This window comes from Diceros bicornis, chromosome 17 (assembly GCF_020826845.1).
Source record: "Diceros bicornis minor isolate mBicDic1 chromosome 17, mDicBic1.mat.cur, whole genome shotgun sequence".
Classification (NCBI taxonomy): domain Eukaryota; kingdom Metazoa; phylum Chordata; class Mammalia; order Perissodactyla; family Rhinocerotidae; genus Diceros; species Diceros bicornis.
The window spans coordinates 47,308,876-47,329,270 of record NC_080756.1 but is presented as its reverse complement, the minus strand read 5'-3'; the positions used below and the strand labels follow the sequence as shown (position 1 = coordinate 47,329,270).

The 20,395-nt window shown below is 40.7% G+C and overlaps 1 protein-coding gene across 1 annotated transcript in view; it reads right to left on the bottom strand.

The window, feature by feature from the left end:
- GRIN2B (glutamate ionotropic receptor NMDA type subunit 2B) overlaps positions 1 to 20,395 on the bottom strand; it is a 278,160-nt gene that overhangs the window by 164,589 nt on the left and 93,176 nt on the right. Inside the window, exon 2 of the mRNA XM_058557590.1 lies at positions 13,274 to 13,872. Within this exon, the coding sequence (XP_058413573.1) occupies positions 13,274 to 13,872 (599 nt within the window). The remainder of the gene's footprint in view (positions 1 to 13,273; positions 13,873 to 20,395) is intronic.

Genomic DNA, 20,395 nt, shown 5'->3' with positions numbered 1-20,395 from the left:
CTACTGATGAAATGTCCATACCATGTACCCTTTTCAGAATTTGAATTTCATAGTACTAATAGGGCCCACAGTTTTAGACATCATCAGGAGAGAATCTAGGAAGGAATTCTTTCATTAGAACCAGGTTCAAATTAATGCAAATGCTACCATTGCCTTTCATCCTATTCTGGTCATTGGGGGCCACAAAAATGACAGCAGAGTTGAGAACAGTGATTCACAACTCTGGCTGCTCTTTAGAATCTACTTGGGAGCTTTAGTACATGTCAATTCCCAGGCCCCTACCCCCTTCCCGTCTAACTAAATCATAGTTTTGCCAGGTTGGACCCCGGCATCTGTATACAGTTACTTAAAGCTTCCTGGGAATTCTAACATGAAGTCAGGACTGAGAAGCACTGACACAGGAAACTCAAAACACAGAACTAAAGACAGCATGGGAGCAAGTCAGCACATGAACACTTCCCTGAGGCTGTTGAATCAGTACCAGGTGATAAATTTTAGAAGTCTCCTTTATCTGAAAAAGGAAAATGTTAACTTTTGACGATCATAGCAAACATACTTTACTTGAATCACTTTATTCGCCTATCACTACCTCTACCACTCACTTTCCCTGATCTGCTCTACATATACTGTTCTCCAAATGTTTGTGGGATGCAGACCTCATCTTCCCAGCAAGACGGTGAACTCCTGGACTGTCCTCCTTAGTTTTGAGCATACAGTAGGTATCGACTGGTTTGTCACTAGTGGCTGATAAGAAAGATTCTGCAAAAATCTGATCACATAGAGAATGGTTCAGAACACACAAGTGTTCAAGTTGGTTAATACTAGTTGATATTGGAATTGGGCTGAATGTTCCGTGAAGGAAGAACTTCCCTAAGGATTGAGCCGCTAGAGGTCGCTCTGAGCCAGATCCTCGCTAAATCGTGTTCTGAAGTGAAATCACATCAAAGGGAAAGAAAGGCTGCTGAGCAGAACTGGGAGTCATGGTAACACCATGGTTCCTATTTTTAAACTTGTTGGTGAGTGAGCACACAAAGTGCGTGTGTATACATGTGGGGGAGGGGTTCTGATATATTTCAAAAGAATATTCCTTTATCAGGTTTTGAGTTTACACGTGGCTAATAATCTGTGACAATGAGATCAAAGAATTAAGCTAGAATCAGCTATAGTAGAATGGTTCTTTTCTCCTGCTTAACTTCACTTTCCTGCTCTTTATCAGAAGGGACCCTTCACAGCCTTGTGTCAGAAGTGCCACGAAATTCTTGATACTTTTAACCAACATATTTTGAAATTTTGATCTTCGTTTCTTAGGCTCATTCTGCTAGCCTCTTAGGCAATTCATTTTATGTTACAAGAAAAATAAATCCAAACCAGCAAATTAAAAGAAGTTTCTGCAGATGCCCCACTCTTTATGAGGTCAATCAAATGGATGATGTGTATTGTCTGTACTTCCAGCATCTAGCAAGGGTTCAGTACACAATAGGGAGTCAAAATACCTCCTGACTGTGTCACTAAGTCACCTATCAGTGAATGTAATATTGTGAGGTTCAGAAAAGTGGCCCTCCACACGTCACATCTTTTTCACTCCCAATAGCGTTGTTTTTACCTTTCTCCAATCTCTGGCTGAGTATCAGCCTTAAACAAATACAAACTTATCTGACCTGTCAAAAATAAATAGTGGCCCTGGAGGACATTTGTAAATCATGACAGAGGCCAAGGTCTTGTTTTGTTTTATTACATGTCCCTGACAGTATTTTCAATGTGTCTGTAACCTCCGGGACCCTTAGCAGATTTTAGAACGGAAAGTCTGCTCTCACTTTCCAAAGGACTTTCAGGTCTGCAAATACTACATGTTGTTGTTTTTCCACATGTGGGCTAAAGGACTTTGGAATATACAAGAAGAAGATAAGAAAAAATAATCATCCTTCCCAATTGGCAAAGGAAGGCACAAGCAAGATCAGAGCAAGGTCAGTGAACAGAGATGCAACACACTTCAGGACGGACAGGGAAATAAACAGGTTCAGTCTGGGACATCCTTAACATGCGTGTAGTGGATGCTGTTCCCAGGCCAATTCCAGATTTATCATCGTGTAGCCTTCAGGACAAGAATTCAGCAGAGAGGACAGGAAAGGAAACTATTATAAAACCACTTGTCCCGCAGGTTAATGATGTGTTCATATACATAGAGTCATTCCTAATTGACTCAGCCTCCTCAGCAACAAAGACAGTCCCCAGAAGGATGAACAACACGGGGCAAAGTACACCTGGAATTCATAAAGACTTGGATGTGAAACCCAACATTATCTGTAAGTAAGGCAAGTAAATTAACCTTTCTGGATCTCAGTTTCTTTCTCTGAAAAATGGAGGTAATAATGCCCCACTACAGTACTTTTAAGATTAAATGAGGCTATATAAAGCCCTTGGCACATAGTATTCATTCAATTACCTTTTTTTTAAGTAAATTTTCTAAATTGCTGAAGCTTAGTATTTTTAAGTACCAAGCTTTTTTTGATTATAGGAAGCATTTTAAATGGAAAATTTCAGAAAGGTATTATAGGGTTCTCTGACTTCTTAAACCAAAGATAATCAATCATTTTAAGCTCTTATTGATGACCTAACAATGACTATGCTATTTTGCTACACAGGGACACTTTAAGAGGTGGGGGAGATATACTTTCTGGGGTGTATATGACAGTTTGCCCCAAGTAGTTTTAGACAAGCATTCCTTTCAAGGTCTTCCCCTGGGTTTTTCTAATATTTTCTGCACCTTATCATTCTGTTTGTTATTTCTTAATGCTATCAGCTTGCCTAGTTGACTTCCATCATGTTTGTTATTTCTAAGCTGTTGTTATCTGGGAAATCAAATACGCAAGTATCTCAGACACTACTAGTTGCCTGCCAAAGATATGGCCTTAACTCTCTCTCTAGTTAACAGAACTTTGATTTTTAACTGGGTATATTACTGCCCAGGTTAAAAACTAAACTAAATTAATCTTTGCAGCTTCTCTTGTAGCTAGCTCTGGCCATTGACTGATTTCTGACCAACAGGTTATAAATAAAGTATGAGACTTCTGGGTAATCTCTTTAAAAGGGAAAGGGCTTGCCTGCCTTCCTGACTCAACCTGCTGCTTGAAAGTGGAGTTCAGCAGCCGTCTTGGGCATGAGAATAGAGGCCACATCCTATAAACAAAAAACTAGAAAGCAAGCAGGAGTCTGAGTCTTGATGATCATGCAGCTACTGTAACACCTCTGAACAAACCACCTAAATATGCTCACATCTTGTTTAAACTGGGTTACTGACACTCTATGACATATCTAATCCAACTGCCCCCAAGCTTCTTAGAAGTTAGAAGTATGTATAAAATTAGAGTAAACGAGCTCTGAGTTAAAATAAATCACAGTCATTTTAGAGCAAGAATCTTGTATCAGTGATTTTTAGCTCCAAGCCCTTTTCTGCTTTTTTCACGGTTCTTGGTTATGTTCTAGATACATCAGATTGTTGAATATATGACCTGCCCTCTACCAGGTAAAAGAGGTAAGTCTTTGTGTGAACACATGCGGTAACAGAGCAATAAGAATAATGACCTTGTGTAGCCTGTGGGATCACTCACTATTTTAAGTAATAGTCTATAATACACACACACACACACACACACACACACACACACACACACATACCTGGCTTTTCTCAACATAGTCAATAATGAGAGAACTTGACATATTTATAAAATCTATGTAATAATGAACTATATTATAATGACATTCTATTGTGCTATTTTTGCCTAAACAAAAGTTCCTGGTAGATTTTTATTTAAGGAGAAAAAAAAAGTGGGTAGAAGTGTCTGGAAATGCCACTGGGAAAATTAAAAGGAGGTAAGTGTTTGAGTTTTCTCTGTTGATATCCACGGTCAATCTATGTGGTGAATAGAAGAAGCCCTCAAAGGTTTGTTGTAATGATTTAGTGAGATAATTTACATAAAGATTCTCCGCATGAAAATGCTCACTTTTATTATTATCATTTTTAGCCATAAAAATGAACAACCTAAAGTTTTTGATCATTCATTTTTACATCAAACACAAAATGTATTTTGACGCATATTCTCATCTGGACTCCATCTGTGATCTCTTTCAGGGAATTCTGAAAAGGACCACTTAGAATGAATATGATATTGTCATGGTGTGGCTTCCCTGGCTATTTCTGTTGCTTCATCAGGGAAGATCTTTCATTTAGAAAAAGGAGACATTTATGGATTTCTTAAAAGTATATAGAACCACTTGACTACTGAGTCTACCTCCTTTGCCTAAACAATAAATGTGGTAGAGTTTCTTAGCAACCATCCTTACAGCCATTAAGACTTTAAAAATGGAATCAGATTGGAGGGAAATATCTTGTTGATATTCACCAGAGTTAATTCCAGGGGATCCATTTTAAAGTATTCTTCCCAACTTCTATCCCATACTCAACTCTTCTTATGCAATCAACTAAACAGTCTCAGTGGTAGGGAGAATTGGGGAAATTCAATATGTAAAAGTGTGTTATCCAGGTCTCCTAATAACGCTCTACTCCATTAGGTGTAAATGTACATACATAAATACGTGCTCTATGGATGTATAATACATGCGCACATGAATACATGTATGTGCATGCAAGAATTCTGCATAAAGTTATTTACAAATATAGAAAGCTAGGCAGGAAAGCCTTCAAAGCTTTTAAATGAAAGCTGGCTGAAAGAAGAGAGGGGCAGCAAAAGATCAATGAACAGAACACCCTATAGAGAAAGAGATGGGAAAGAATAAAGAAAGAAAGGTGGGGGGTGGTGTGAAGCAGTACTGAATGAGGAAAAGGAAAAGCCTGAGCAGCGAGGGGGACAGTAGGCAGCCCCCGGCCGGCTGCTGCTGCTGGAAGCTGGACAAGAGGGAACAGATTTCAGCAGCAGGGAGCTCTAATCTGTCAGCAGCAGTTCCTTCATGTGTCACCAGCCGGCCTAGCTTGGGGACTGGTGCCGGTCTGGGCACACTAACCCCACCAGGCCCTCCCAGAAGAGAATGTGCCACTGATAAACCCCTGAAAAGTCAAGGGAAGGTTCCTCTACGCCAGCTCCTGCTGCCACCCTCTTCCTGGCTTCTACACGTGCCCCTCTCTGCAGTGCTGGTTCAGATCCCTTGGCAACCACTTCTGAAGGTCAGTCACGCTGAACACCTCGCTTCTTCCAAATCCTTCTCAGGTTCTGGAGAATTCTTTCCAGGAGACGACCACTTATGCATCCCTGACAACTGCCTTGGAGAGGAAACAGAGAGAAATGCTCCAACTATTATTTATTTAAAAGGTGTGAGGTCTTATATAGATGCAAAAGCTACAAAACCATCTTGGCTCTCAAGAAGCTCATGTCAGTTAAGCTGACCTTGGCCGGCTGTGGTCCAGCCCTCACTCAGGCTTCCAGCCCATGTCTGTAACCATAAATGACAGCACTCTAGCTTCCTGGCAACTCGCCCCCATTCTTACCCCCAGCCAGCCAGCCTTTATCCTCTGGTGGGAAAAGAGAGCAGATGGAGAAATGACTCCCACTCAATTCCTAAATAACACCAGCTTCAATTCCCATTAATTGTGAATTTGTACCTTTGTCTGGGTAAGAATCAAGGGAGCAAGAATCATGGGGACATTGCCAGACCAGGGCAAAGGTTAACAAGAAAGCCCTGGCTCCTTGCCGGCCCTTCTGAGGACATGGTCAAGCAGTTAAGAGGCAGCGTGCTCTATGAAGAGTGCTGATCCTGCCATCAGGATACCTGGGTTCTGCACCCGCTGAGCCTCTGACAGATGAGTGACCACTCTGAGATTTTGCTTTCCCATTTGTAAAATCCATTCATCACTCTACTGTCTATTCTGTGAGAATACATGTATTGAAAGGGTTGGATTAGATAAACACCAAAGACTCTTCCAACTCTAATGCTCTGATTTTAAGTGAAGCCAAGATTTCTTTGAAGCTTAGTTAATATGCAGCACAATGAGGGGCGGAAATCTAGGTCCTCGAGGCAGATCCAGGCCAGATCCCAGCATCACAGAGCCTAAGTTGGGGGTCTCTGGGCCTCGGGTTTCTTAAAAACACGTAAAATGGGGATAATGATTCCTGTCTTCATTCATGCTTTTATCCGACAAATATTTATCATGTGCCTACATGTATCAGGCACTGTGCTGGGAACGCAGAGGTTAAAAAAATCCTGCTCTCATGGAGCTTGAATTCAACCGAGAGGAGGGAGACAACAAAATATTTAAAAATAAATATATACTATGTGTCAGATAAGTGCTACAGAGAAAAATAAAGCAGGAGATGGAGATAGGGAGTACTTGGGAGGGTGGGAAGTACAAGGTGCCCTTTCAAACAGGGTGATCAGGGGATGTCTCCTGAGGACATTTGCCTAGATCAGGCTTTTTGCAAGGATCAAATTAGATACCTGCACAATGCCAGGTATGCAGTAAGTACTCAGGAATGCAACCAGAGTTAACAACTTCCTCAGCCTGGCTGACTAAAGGGCTGCTTTTGAGCATATACCTTATGACTCTCTTCTTAACCCTTACCATTGCCACCAACCCACATCCTTTCTGAGGCAGAATCTTATTCAGAATGAGGCTTGTCTACTTCTCTACTAAGAGTTGTTGCCCTACTCTGCTCTTGCTTCTTTCCTCTTCAAGACCATCCTATTCCTTCCCATAGACAATGTACCACCTGTGTCTTCTCTCCCAGCACAGATGTGCATTCTCTCCTCCTCAAAATTGTCCTTAGTGGAATGGAATTCTTTTCCCACTCACTCTCTCTCTTTATCTCTTTCCATCTCCTCCAAATTGTAAATCATTTTTTAAAGAAGGAGGAAGAAGAGGAAGTAAAAGAGCAGGGAGGAAGAAGAGGAGGAGGAGGAAAACAGAAGAGAAGAAACAGGAAAGAAACACTAAATATGTCATGGGTAAGTTTTAATTTGTACAAGTCAACCACACAATTAAATAGTGATTAAGAAAAGAACCATGTAGGGGCCTCAGTGTTGAACATTTGAGAATGCTCTTCACAGGTTTGAGTTTAAGAGAAAGAAGCAAAGATCACTTACTGAAATGACCATCTATATATCTTATATGAGGAATGTGAAAGACTATAAGAAAACAGAAGAGTTTGAATAATCCTCACATTCAGTCATTCTTCCATGAACAGTTGAAGCTTGCTTTGCCTGAATTACAATAAGCATTGAATATATCTTTTAGGATATTTATTAGATTCTTCAGTTATTTTTCTCAATTTATATCTCCCTCTACACCACTGAGCAGATAAATCTCTCTGTATATACACAGGTGTGCCTTGCTTTAATAAACATTCCATATAAAAATATAGCTTTCCTTAGATTCCAGTCGATTTCTTTAATCAGGTGGAGGGCCACTAGTCCACTTATAACCATGCATTCTCAGAACCTTTTGACTGGTTCACATGTAAATTATATTAAGTGAACCTATAACACATATTTGCCTTACCATAAATCTGCCTATGTTTGGCACTCCATGAACATGTATAACAACCAAGAGATGGGTAATGACCAAGCAGCTCTTGCTTATAGTGTCTAAAAACTAATTGACTCTCAGCACTTTCAGGCCAAGAGAGTCAAGTGGGCATCCCATGGAAACAATTCAGCTAATACAATGGTTCTGAGGCTGTGGAGTCCTCAAGGTTATGGGATATAGATCATCACATGTTCATCACAGCTCTTTTAATAAGCACATAACAAAGCACCTTTCTTTACATCAGTTATCCCCATCTCTCAAAGGCTGGGCCAGGAGGAAGATTCTGGCCTTTTGAGATGGCAAATTTCATGGGGGAGGAAGAATTTGTGGGGGGAGGAGGGCAGCGCAAAACAAATGTTGAGTAGGAAAACTGAGGATATAGGGGAAAAATAATTAGGCAAGATTCAAAAGAGGTTTGCTATGTTGAGATCCAGCCATCTCAAATAGCATCTACTTTTTCTACAAGTTCCAAAAGTTGTTCTGTATGAAGAGTAGAAGCATTGGGTCCTTAGGACAGAAAGAGAACCTAGAGGTGAGCGGCAGGTGTGCCATCACCTGAGTGACAGCAACAGACTAGTAGAGTATTAGAGACCACATTGAGAAGGAAAATAACCATTAACCGTCAGGGAAGTGATAAAGGAAAATATAGACATGTGCCTACTAATAGCTAACAATTCTTCTCTAGCTCAAGGGGATAAAGAAGGGTTTAGACAACTGGCCTAATCACTTTCTAAACACTTTCAGATCATCTGGCACCAAAAGGTTTTCAGACTTTTCTCAGGAACTAAGATCCTTTACCTAGAGAATGCACGACATAAGAAATTCTCCAACTCTTTCAATAAAATAAAGTTCCCAGTTGGAATAAAACTCCCTCAGCATGGCTTGGGCTATGGTATAGGACATTGTATTACATTTACTAATAAGGTGTAAATGAATGCTACAAAGTCCAACAGAAAATTAATTCTTATCAGTGTGCAAAGTAGGGTGGTCATATTTAGCAAATAATAATACAGGAGCCCTGTTAAATTTGAATTTCATATAAACAACAAGTTATCTTTTAGTATCAGTATTTAGGACAGACATGCTAAAAAAAATCATCCGTTGTTTATCTGAAACTCAAATTTAACTGGGTTTCTGTATTTTTCTTGTAACCATGGTAAACAGCCTTGTCCAGTAGCCTAGAGACCACCTGGAAATAGTCACCAAGTCTATAGCTGGCCAAGCTTCAAGGAGTTCAGAAGTTACCAGTAAGGAATTTGGATTGACACTTAATAAATAACGTTCATTTGATAGTCAACTAAAATAGTTCATTTTCAGGAGAGAATGGTTATATGGTCATGTGTTGCTTAATGACAGATACGTTCTGTGAAATGCATCGTTAGGTGATTTTGTCATTGTGCAAATGTCATAGAGTGTACTTACACAAACGTAGATGGTATATCTTAATACACACCTAGACTGTTGGTACTAATCTTATGGGAGCACTGTTGTATACATGGGCTGTCCTTTTTGACTGAAAAATCATTATGCAGTGCATGACTGTATATCATTTTTTTAAAAATTTTCCTTCAGTAATTAACAAGCAAATCATTTCAAATATGTGTCTCTCTTTGGGCTTCAGAGATATCATATAACCTCCTGTCCCTATTCCCTAAATCCAGACTTATGAACTTCCCTTATATGGAAAGAAAGTCACAGTCTGGTTAGGTATAAAGGAGAGCTTTATCTCCTCTTACAATGCTTCTGGGGAGGACAAGGCCTGTTAAGGGCCTGTAAATGCTCCTGGGTCTTCAGAAGGTGAGAGGAGACGTCATTTCCTAACTCTACATTCCTAGTGTCATCCTGGGGCTGGGTCACTCCCAGATACCTCCTGAGGAGCCTTCCTCCCAGGGCTGCTGCTGTTGCAGACACAGGAGGAGCAGGCCAAAGCAAAAATCATCCTCATAAAACAACCAACCATTTGCAACAATTTTATTTGCAAAGATTTCCTGCTGTGGCTAAGTGGTGTGGCTGCTTGGTTTGTTATTTAAAAGAGTGACCCTAGTGAGACCAGAGCTCTGAAGGGGTGAAGAGTCTGATTTCAGATGAGGATAAGTAGGAGAAGCTCAGACTAAATGTGCTTAATTGAATTCCACTGATGATTTTGAGATCACTGTGCCCAGTGATAATAGCTCAAACTTTGGCGATAGCTCCATATATTTCCTGTTAGTCAACTCCAATCCTTTCTGGGTCCAGATAGAAAAATGTATTAAAATATTTCCAAGAGAGCCTAGGGATTGGATTCAAGAACCATGAGGTGGGGAAGGAAAAGACAATGGACGTGAGCAAGGGATGCAGGTATATGGACAGGAGAGACAGCCAAGAGAAGATGTCCAACAGTTAGATACAGAACCCTAGAAAAGTCAGGGAGCTAGGGCAGGAGAGAAAGTTCACAAAGGAAATATCTTAGTGGAGAAGTACTTTGGTGCTAGGGCAGGAGAGAAAGTTCACAGAGGAAATATCTTAGTGGAGAAGTACTTTGGTGAGTCTGAAGACACTTTTCAAGCAGTACACTAGGAAATCAAGTGAAGGTGGACTCTCTCTGCTCTACACTGGTACTCGAGGAATTTACGAATAATCTATACTGTGTAATCTTTGTTCACTTTAGGACTGCTACACTTGAGAAGATAAGGTGGGCATTTGTGGCCATCATGACAATAACCTCTAAGCAAGGAGTACAGAGGACTGAGGAGGGCTGCCTTCCTGAGTGGCCACAAGAGATGGTAACAAAGGTTAAAACCAATTGCGGTTTTAAAGATATAGTGGTTAGAGACCAGGCTTCAGAGATAATACTTACATTCTAATGTAAATTAAGCCAAATAGAAAATAATAATGTCTGCAGATCCCTGTTTACCCAGAAAAAGATTTAAGATAAAAGCAGCCATTCCTGGACCATATCTATGGACTTGAACGTAACATCCACTTGATTTCCTTGTGTTGTTTGGCAGGTATTTTAGTCTCAATAGTCCTTCATTGTTAGCTTTGGTTTAATGAACAAACATTTGGTAAAATAATCTGAATCATATTTGAATTTAATACTAAAAACGGTACAAGAAAACATAAATGTACAGAACTGAATAAATAGAAAGTTTTTAAAGGAAATCTCTATTATCTTGCAAAGAGGAGCAGAACAAGAAGGCTCCAGTGGGGTAAGTATGCACCAGGCAGCTCAGTGTCTTGGAGGGCGTCATTCATTCATTGCAAGTGACTTCCCTGTGCCATACACTATGCCACGAGTGGGGGACATAGAAGTGAGTTAGACAGAAAGATCACTGCTTTCACAAAACTCACAGGGAAGAGAGATAATAAAGCACGTAAGTACAATAGTCTGAAGAGTGGCTGTACTGGAAAAGTACAATGCAGTGAAGGCATGTAACAGGGTGAGGTTAGTCCAGGGTTCAGGAAAGCCTTTCCAGTGAAAGCAATGCTGAGACTGAAGCCTGAGGAATGAGGCAGGTAAAGGAGCATCTGCATTTGTGTATTGTTGGGAAGGCAGGCAAAAGAGCTGGAAGTGAGAGAGAACATGGTTTCTTCAAATAACTAAAGCAAGTTCAGTATTGCAGGAATGTAGTATTCAAGGGAGAAAGTGTCATGAGACAATTTTGAAAAGATAGAAGGGCCCATGCTGTGGAAGATTTTATAAACCACATTAAGGAGATGGGACTTTATCATAGGAGCAATGAAAAGTCACTGAAGGTATTAAGCAGGAGAGTGATGAAATCACAATTTCATTTTAGATCACTCTGGCTACAATGTAGATTGAAAAAAAGTAGAACTGGGAGCCAGAAGATATTTAAGAGGCCCTGCAGCGATGCAGGTAAGAAGAGATGGACTAGGATAAGCTACACAGATGAAAATAAGTGGAAGCACTCCAGAGGAAATCCACAGAATATGGCATGATTGCCTATGAGGTGTCAGGGATATGGAATCAAGGATATCTTGGAAATTTTTATTTTAGGCAACTGGATAAGGGGATGTACGCTTTATAGGTAGTACAGATTTGGCTAGAAGAGGGTGGGAGGGTAACAGGAGAGGAGAAAGCAGTTCAGCTTTGGATATGGTGCATTCTCAGGCCCTGTGGCATCCAAAGGAACATATCTAGTTACAGTCAGGGATAAAGACATGGGGCTCAAGGGAGAGGTTTCAGCCAGAGATGTCAATTTGGGGAAACTTACAGACATTGACTATATCCTTGGCAATGGGTGAGAAAAGAAGAGGATTTAGGACAGAACCCTGAGAAGCACCAATATTTAAGAGATGTGTAAAGAAAGAAGAACACGTCAAGGAGCCTGAGACAAGAGGTAGGAAGAAAACCAAGATAGTCTATACCAAACAAGCAGTGATAACTAGGGATGGCAGAAAGAACTTAGTTCAAGGTAGAATAATATTAGGATTGGGTCACAGATACAGCTACATGAAAACTAGTTTTAGTTTCAACTCTGCATTAGGAGTTTAGCTGAGAGGCTGCAGTCCAACTCCCTTCTAGAAGTTAAACAAGTGTAAGTAGCTACACATTCAACCTCCACTAGATGTATTTCAATCTCTCCATAGTACACTTTCTAGTATCTTATTTCTTAAGTTGGATGGTGGGTATCCGAGTATTTATTTTTTCTGAATACATTTCTATGTGTATGATAGTTCATAATAAATTTAAAATGGATGCCCAAAACATATTGTTGAGCGAAAGGAAGTCAGGTTATTGAACAGCATGTATAGTTATATTTCCATTTATGTAAAATTATAGATTTATATTCACATAGGTATACATGCACAGGTAGATATTTAGAGAGATATTCACTAATTATTTCAACAATGATTATTTCTGGTTAGTCAGATTTAAGGTCATTTTTACTTTCTTCTTTGTACTCTTCTATATTGCTTGACTTTTTACATTGTGCACATGCAGCAGTTTTATACAAATAACAAAATCAAAAAAGCATAGTATAGAATCTTCTACCCCACGGAGTCCTAAGAGGATGTCCTGCAGTCATGGCTGGACTATGAGGTGAGGTCAGGGGAGCAGAACTCCACCCATATCTTCTTCTTACTAAATAAACCAGACTAAGAACAACCATAAAAGCTGCCTCTACAGCAGCACTCTTACCCTCTAAGGCAGAGAGAGGAGAAGCAAAGGAGATAAAAACCAAAGGACGAATCCTCTTCCTGTGCCTACAGACCCATGTAACCTATTCTCCATTCTCTCTTAGTACAGCAGCATTCCAAAGGTAGGTGGACCAGTCCTCCCTCATTTCTACATCTACTGCATCTTTCATAGTGACCGAGTATGTAGGGATCAACTCCAAATTGAACTTCTTAATTGCAGTATGACTTTGGACAATTTACACCTACAAGCCTTAATCTCTTGTATTGCAAAATGGAAACAATTTTAAAAACCTGCCTAATAGAGTTGTTGTTTTGAGGATCAAATGAGGTCAAACATGCAAAACACTTAGAGCAACACCTAGCACATAGTAAGTGCTCAAAAAGTGGGAGCTGTTTTGTATTTCCTAAAACAAGAACATAGCACAGCAAGCTCTGGATGTGAAACACTCCCACCATCATGACCAATTGCTATCTCAGAGGCCAGCCTTCAAACCTCTGCCATCTTGAACTGCTCTTCCCACAGTTTCTGAACCTCCAACCCCAGTCTTGGAAGCTCTCGAACCTCCACCATCAGTGTGCCCTCTGTTCCACACTCACCTATTTAGCATATTGGACTGGTAGATTCTCTTCTCATGGGTGTTGTAGCAACTGCTCTTGGGCTCAGGGATGAAGCTGTGTTCAGACAGCATGTCAGAAGCAGCAGTGGTGATTATAGCAATTCCATCCCTCACTCTGGCAGGGAGGCCATAGTCCCATTCATCATAGGACACAGAGATGAGCCCAGTGGGGAACTCTGAGGGCACTGTGTCTGTATCCCCTGCCACTAGACTAGGCACAATCCACGTGTAGCCGTAGCCAGTCAGCCCTACTGAGTTAGCCACTTCGAAAATGTAGGTGGCTTCTTCCTTAGTACAATAAAGAAGAATGATGGGGCTTTGAAGTTTCTTGAGCTGGTTCTGGATCTTAGAATCTCCATCATCCAGTGACATGTCCAGCAGAAGGACTTCCTCTAACTCCCAGCCCACGAAGCTATTCTCAATGGTGCTGCGAATCTTGTTTACAAAGTCCTGATAGCCAGGGAAATAGGTGGTGACGATAGAAAAGATGTACCAGTCATACTCTTCCATGATGTTGAGCATTACAGAAGCTTGCTGTTCAATTGATGGGCCAAACTGGAAGAACATGGAGGATTCATCCTAGAATAGTAAAAATATAAAAAAAAAAGAAAAAAGAGAGAGAGAAAAATCAAACCAAAGATGGTAAGGAAGAGTTTGAACCAGTGGGATACAAAGGTTTGTGTTCATTATTTACTTTTTCTCATAATGCCTTTAAATTGGATGTGTTCGAATTGTGAACACTTGTAATACCTTCCTTCCTAAAACTATCTCCTAGACTTTAAAAAAAAATCAATAGAGGTCTATACTTTCCTTGTCTGAGATTCTTGGGGCTACAGCGAAACCTAGGACAGCTTTCTAAAATCAAATATGTTAATATTTCTATTGCAAAACATAATGAGTCACATAAAGTGGGATAAAGACTCTAAACAGCTTCATGTCAGTTCAGGTCAGGCTTTACCTTCAAATGAGTTATATGAACACACACACACACTTTCCATTTTTTGAACCTTTTGGACTTATCAATTGTGGATGTGTATCACTCAATCAGAGGGAATGATCCAAAATGCCATCCAGCTACCCTTAAACCTACCTATGAAAGTGGTATAGGCACACTGGCCCAGCAAGTGGGTGGTACTCAGGGATGGTTATCAGGGAGCAGCATGTATAGTACAAGATTTGGTCACTATATTTTCTATAAACATATAACTGTTAAATTAATAGCAAATTTAGCATTTTCTCTATCTTCTACTCAGATAATGAGATACCCAAGTTAGAGTAAGGCACAAACAGTATATCTAAGCTACAAGTTAGAATGCCTTGTATTCAAGCTCATATATGATTAAACTTTATTTTAGAGCAACATATAGAAGATTGTTCTTTTTCTTATTTCTATAATGCCTGAAGTCTCGGTCTGACCTGTGTATTACATACATAATCCTCTGTCAATTCTGAGCATCTTATGTTTTCTCCCCGCGTTTGAGGGAGAAGCCATTTTAAATTTCTCCCATTTTAAGCTGTATTTCACCTGCTGTTCTGAGATGTCAAGCTCTGCATTTTATCTCCACCTTATGGCTAGAAGAATCTGAAACCACAAAATAAAGACCCTCTCAGCCTGTCCTCTCTCAGTCCATTTTTCCATGACTTCCTCCTGGGTAATGGCATCTCTTTTCCTGGTTAGTGCCCCCTATCTTCAATCTGATGGCTCATCTCCATTTTATAACAATACAGGCTAACAAAATTGTGTCTTTCTCAAAGTGGCAGTTCTTTTTTATACCCCAGACTAGAGCTTCAAAGTACAGTTACAAGAGGCCAGGCCTTTAAACAAAATTATACAGTGATTTCTTAGCTCAGGAACATATTGTTGTACAGCTGAGAAATTGCTGAGTATTTTTTGGGCACCCACTATTGAAAAAAATACAGGTTGGGAAATATCCAGCTGATGTCCAAAGACCCTGATTTGGCAATGAAAGCTGCAATCCCCTCAGCTCTGCCAGAGCTGCTTGCTTCGTGTGGCTTGAACTTTTGACATTTCTCACAGGCTATCCAGAATGAAACAGTAGATGTTTAGTCATTTGAGGGTGATTCTTTCTGCTAAGGGCAAAATGGTACTTATCATGGCTCCCTACCCTGGCTTAAACATACAGTCAAAGAGGAGCCTCATAGAACCATGGAATTCAGAGAAGTAGAGAGGGTAAGGCACTGAGAATGGGTGGGAATGAATTCAGAATAGAATAATGATTTCACGTGTGTACTTTCCAAACCTCAGCCAGCCCCTGCTCCTGGTCTTCTCCAACTACAACACAAGTACTGCTTTTCAGGTGAAGCTGACTTTGTTCTTAGGTTATAGGATATAGTGGAAATCCAAGACAACAAAATCTTAATTATTTCAAGACTTGTCAGGGGCATACAGAGAGCCACAATAACAGGAAAGGAAGGCCAGCGACAGAACAACCCACCTAGAATTGCTATTGCTTTAAAGAAATAGCCATTTGTTTTTCTTGTTATACTTTCAGCTAAAGCAAATTTTGGAGATTCTCAAATGAGACATCACTTGAGTTTTCACAAGCCCAATGTATATAACAAAGTGACAAAAGCTTCCAAATATACCTTAAAATGTACAGGTTTAGGATGAAAGGGATCCCAGGTGTAAAGAAAGTAAGTCTACCCATTCTATGACAAATGAACACATCTTATTACAAGGAGGTTGTTGAATACCCACAAAGTTCCATCTATAGTGAAACCACTGCTAGAGATACACAGCTAGAGATAGCCTTGAGAAAAAAAACCCATGTGGGTCCACAGTAAACGAGCCCATGCTAATGAGATTGAATTTAAAAGAAAATCAATATATTATACACCAACCTGACCCTCTCCTCTCTTAGTCTTCTCTTAAAACTCTCTCACAATTATAAATGAGCTCCTAAAGAAACTGCCAGCTACTATGTGAAGAAAGCCAATGTATGGTGAATGAAAAGAGAAAAATTAATATGGCTCCATCTTACCCCCATCACATCCTCATCTTACCTTTTAATTTTATCATTCTCCACAATCATCCTTTTTTTGACTCCTCTGCTCCCATCAACGCCCAGTTCAACCATTTCATATTGTCAATCCTTCATTAAATAAGGATGCCTTACATGACCATTTTATCTGTGGCACCAAGAGGAGGTTAATGAAGTCAAACAGAAATCAAGAGACTGAGTTATAGCTTGGGCAAATGTTTCCCAATATAATGAGTGGTCCAATGTTATTAATTTAGTTGACACGTCAATCTGGTGTACAGCAATTGGTAATGGGACAGCTCTTTTTCAACAAAGCTTTGGGCTAACTATAAGTTGCAAGTGGTGACAGGCTTTGCAAATTATGGCCACAGCCACAAATCAAAGAGCAATCTTCATGCGTGCATGGAGTGGAAAGGACTGGTGGCCACGCATCCATATTTGCAGGCACCCAGCATACATTGTGATCACCACAAGAAGTGTCATTTTCTAGGATGAAGGACAGGGATATAATTCAGTTTGCAGCTCACTATCCTTCCCCACTTACATTTTTATCTCCTAATGTCATTACAAAATGTTGATGTGTAGGGGTCCTTGGAGCAGTCTCTTCCTCCCAGTGAAGATTCCAAGTCAAATTTATTGCATAAATGTACTTCTTCAACTTGCCTTGAGAGCATCTTTAAAGCATTCCTATAAAGGGTCACCATGCCTGAGATGAGCAATTAGCACAGAGAAGGTACAATTTTACATTAGACTCCATTAGTCTAGAATTGTTATGTTGAACCTTCATCACTTTGATGTGCATAGTGTTTATTTGCTAATAAGAAAAAACAAAAGCAAGTACTTTTTCATTCTATTGTCTGTCTCCGAAAATAACTGCCTAAAAATTTAGCAATACATAAGATTTTCCTTCTGCATCACCCAGATCCCCTACAGACTCCACTTCGAACATAAAGGATTAACTACTCCAGCTGCTGATCATGCCTGTGGAAATTGGTTTCAGCTGTCAGTCCACTTTGGGAATTGCATCAGCTGAAGAGAACCATCTCGTCCAAAGTCATGCCCCCTTCCCAGGGTAAACTTTCCTGAATGACTGGTTGTCATGAAGTATAAAGACCTGGTCCTCTTGCCCTAACTCTGGACAACTCTGAAGGATCAGTCTATCTTCAGCACTTCCCACAGGGTTGGCTGGAGCTTCCATGAAAACCGCAGCACACCTGTGTTTCTCCCTCTGCCGATTACTGCCCAATCTTCCCTTCCCTTCATGGCGTTGATCTCAAGAGCACTCCCTAATAAGCCTCCGGTACACTAACCCTGGTCTCAGAGTCTGCTTCCTAAGGAACCCAACCTGAGGCTCTAGCCATTTCCCTCTTTTCAACATGGAAAAATGATGGCTTAAAAGAGAACACGAGGGGGGCTGACCCTGTGGCACAGTGGTTAAGTTTGCGCGATCCGTTGCCGTGGCCCAGGGTTCGCAGGTTCGGATCCCAGGTGCGGACCGATGCACCACTTGTCAAGCCATGCTGTGGCAGCATCCCATATAAACTAGAGGAAGATGGGCACGGATGTTAGCCCAGGGCCAATCTGCCTCAGCAAAAAAAAAGAGGAGGATTGGCAACAGATGTTAGCTCAAGGCTAACCTTCCTCACAAAAAAAAAAAAAAAAGAGAGAGAGAGAGAACACAATATCCATTTTCAAATACAGAAATGACTTATATGGTAGAAAGATAAGACTTTGGCCATTAGCTCCAGAGGAGAAAACTGGAACCAATGAGTAGAAGTATTAAAAGGCATTGTTTGGCTCAATATAAGAAATATATTTGCAATAATTATAGCTATTTAAAATGGAATGGGTCTCATAAGGTAGTGAGCTCTCTGTTGCTATAAGCATTCAAACAGGATCTGGATTATTATCTGATAAAGGGATTCTCCCAGCATGCCGTCTGGAAAATGTCATGCTCACCTTCAGGCCTAGTTCAAATGTTAGTTATTTCTCTCTCGCCCGTGCTTTCACATCATTTTGTAGGTGGCTCTATCATAATATTTATCACACAGGAAGCATATATGCCTGCCTCCTCCCATTAAAAATGTATGTTTCTTGGGGCCGGCACCGTGGCGTAGTGGTTAAGTGCACGCGCTCTGCTGCTGGCGGCCCAGGGTTCGGCGAGTGGGCGCTGACTGATGCACTGCTTGTCAGGCCATGCTGTCGCGGCATCCCATATAAGGTAGAGGAAGATGGGCATGGATGTTAGCCCAGGGCCAGTCTTCCTCAGCAAAAAGAGGAGGATTGGCATGGATGGTAGCTCAGGGCTGATCTTCCTCACAAAAAAAAAAAAAGTATGTTTCTTAAGAGCAGGAACTGTGCCTTATTCTTCTTTGGATCTCTAGGTAGCACACAAAAATTTTTAAAAATGTTTATTGTATTAATATTATAAAGAAAATTCATTTTTTGGGTGGGAGATTAACTGAAATGACCTTGATGGTCTCATCTGGTTCCAAATTTCTATGCTGGTGATACATATTTACTTCATAGAAACAAGGTATGCCTGAATGGTTATACACAAATTGCACTTTTATAAAATGTGAAGGGGATCCCCCTTGAAGCCAGACAGAGAAGCAGAAAATGCTACCAGCCACTTCTTTACTCCTCTCTGCAGCAAATTCCTTGAAGGTACCATCTATACTCACTTTCTTCAATTCCTCTTGTCTCGTTCTCTCTTACACTAAGTCCAACCAAACTTTCGACCCCCCTATTCAACTAAAACTCTCCTTGTGAAAGGCAGTGGTGACCTGGATATTGCCAACTCCAACATTCATCTGCAGTCATCTTTACCTATGAGCAGCATCTGACTTGGTTGATCACTCGCTCCTAGGTTTCTTCCCTTGGTTTCCAGGGCTTCACATTCTCTTGACTTTCTTCCTACCTTACTGGTTGCTGTTTCTCTGTCTTCTTTCCTGGTTCCTCCTCTTCCTTCTGACCTTTTGAAGCTGGAGGCCCCAGGGTCAATTCTTGGTCCTCATATTTTTTCTGTTGACATTCACCTCCTCAGAGATCTCATCCAGTCTCCTGATTTAAATCTTATTTATATGCCAATCGCTCTCACACTTCTTTCTCCAAAACTTCAAACTTATATATCAAACTGCCTAGTCTACAGCTCCACTTGGATATCTTTGAAGCATCTCCAACATTTCCAAAATGAAACTCAGTCTTTCCCATTTCAGTTAAAGGCAACTCTATCCCTCCTGTTCCAACTCCTCTCTTTTTCTGGAAACCTATATCCAATCAGTCAGGAAACCTTAATTGCCTGACCTTCAAAACATATCTAGAACACAACCTTTTCTCACCAACTTTGTTTGAGCTACCATCATCCTTCACCCAATCACTGCAAGAGCCTCTAACTGGCTTCCCTGCCTCTACCCCAGCCCCCTACACTCTATGCTCAACAAAGAAGCAGGATAATTCTTTCAAAACTTAAATCATAAGATGTTACTCTCTGCCCCAAACCCTCAAGGGTTCCCAACTCACTAAAAAGAAAAAGCTAATGCCTTTGATTTGGACTCCCACTGTCCCTCGGATCTCACTTCCTCAGACTCTCCCTTTCACTCTCCTCCATGCACTCTGACCTCTCTGGAACATACTTGCACATTCCTGCCCCAGACCTTTATTCTAGCTATTTCCTCTGCCTGAAACACTTCCTCCAGTTATCCAGGTATCCACAGGGCTAACACACACATCTGTTTCAAGTCTTTGCTAAAACTTCACCTTCTCCAACAAAGCCCAGTCCTGACCCTGCAATGGAATACTAATGCCTGCCTTCTCCTGTCACAGGCATACCTGAGCCCCCTTATCCTGCTCCACTTTTTCTTTCTGCCATAGCATTTATCATCATCTAACAGACTACATGATATATTTATTATGAACTTACTGCCTATTTCCAACTAGAGTATAAACACCATGAGGGCAGAGCCCATAATGGTTTGTTCACTGCTGTAACTCAGTACCTAGAATGGGACCTGGCCCACAGTGAGCTCTCAGTAAATATTTGCTGAATTAAAAAAAATGTGGTAATTCATTATTCAAATCTTAGTACTTTATAACATCAC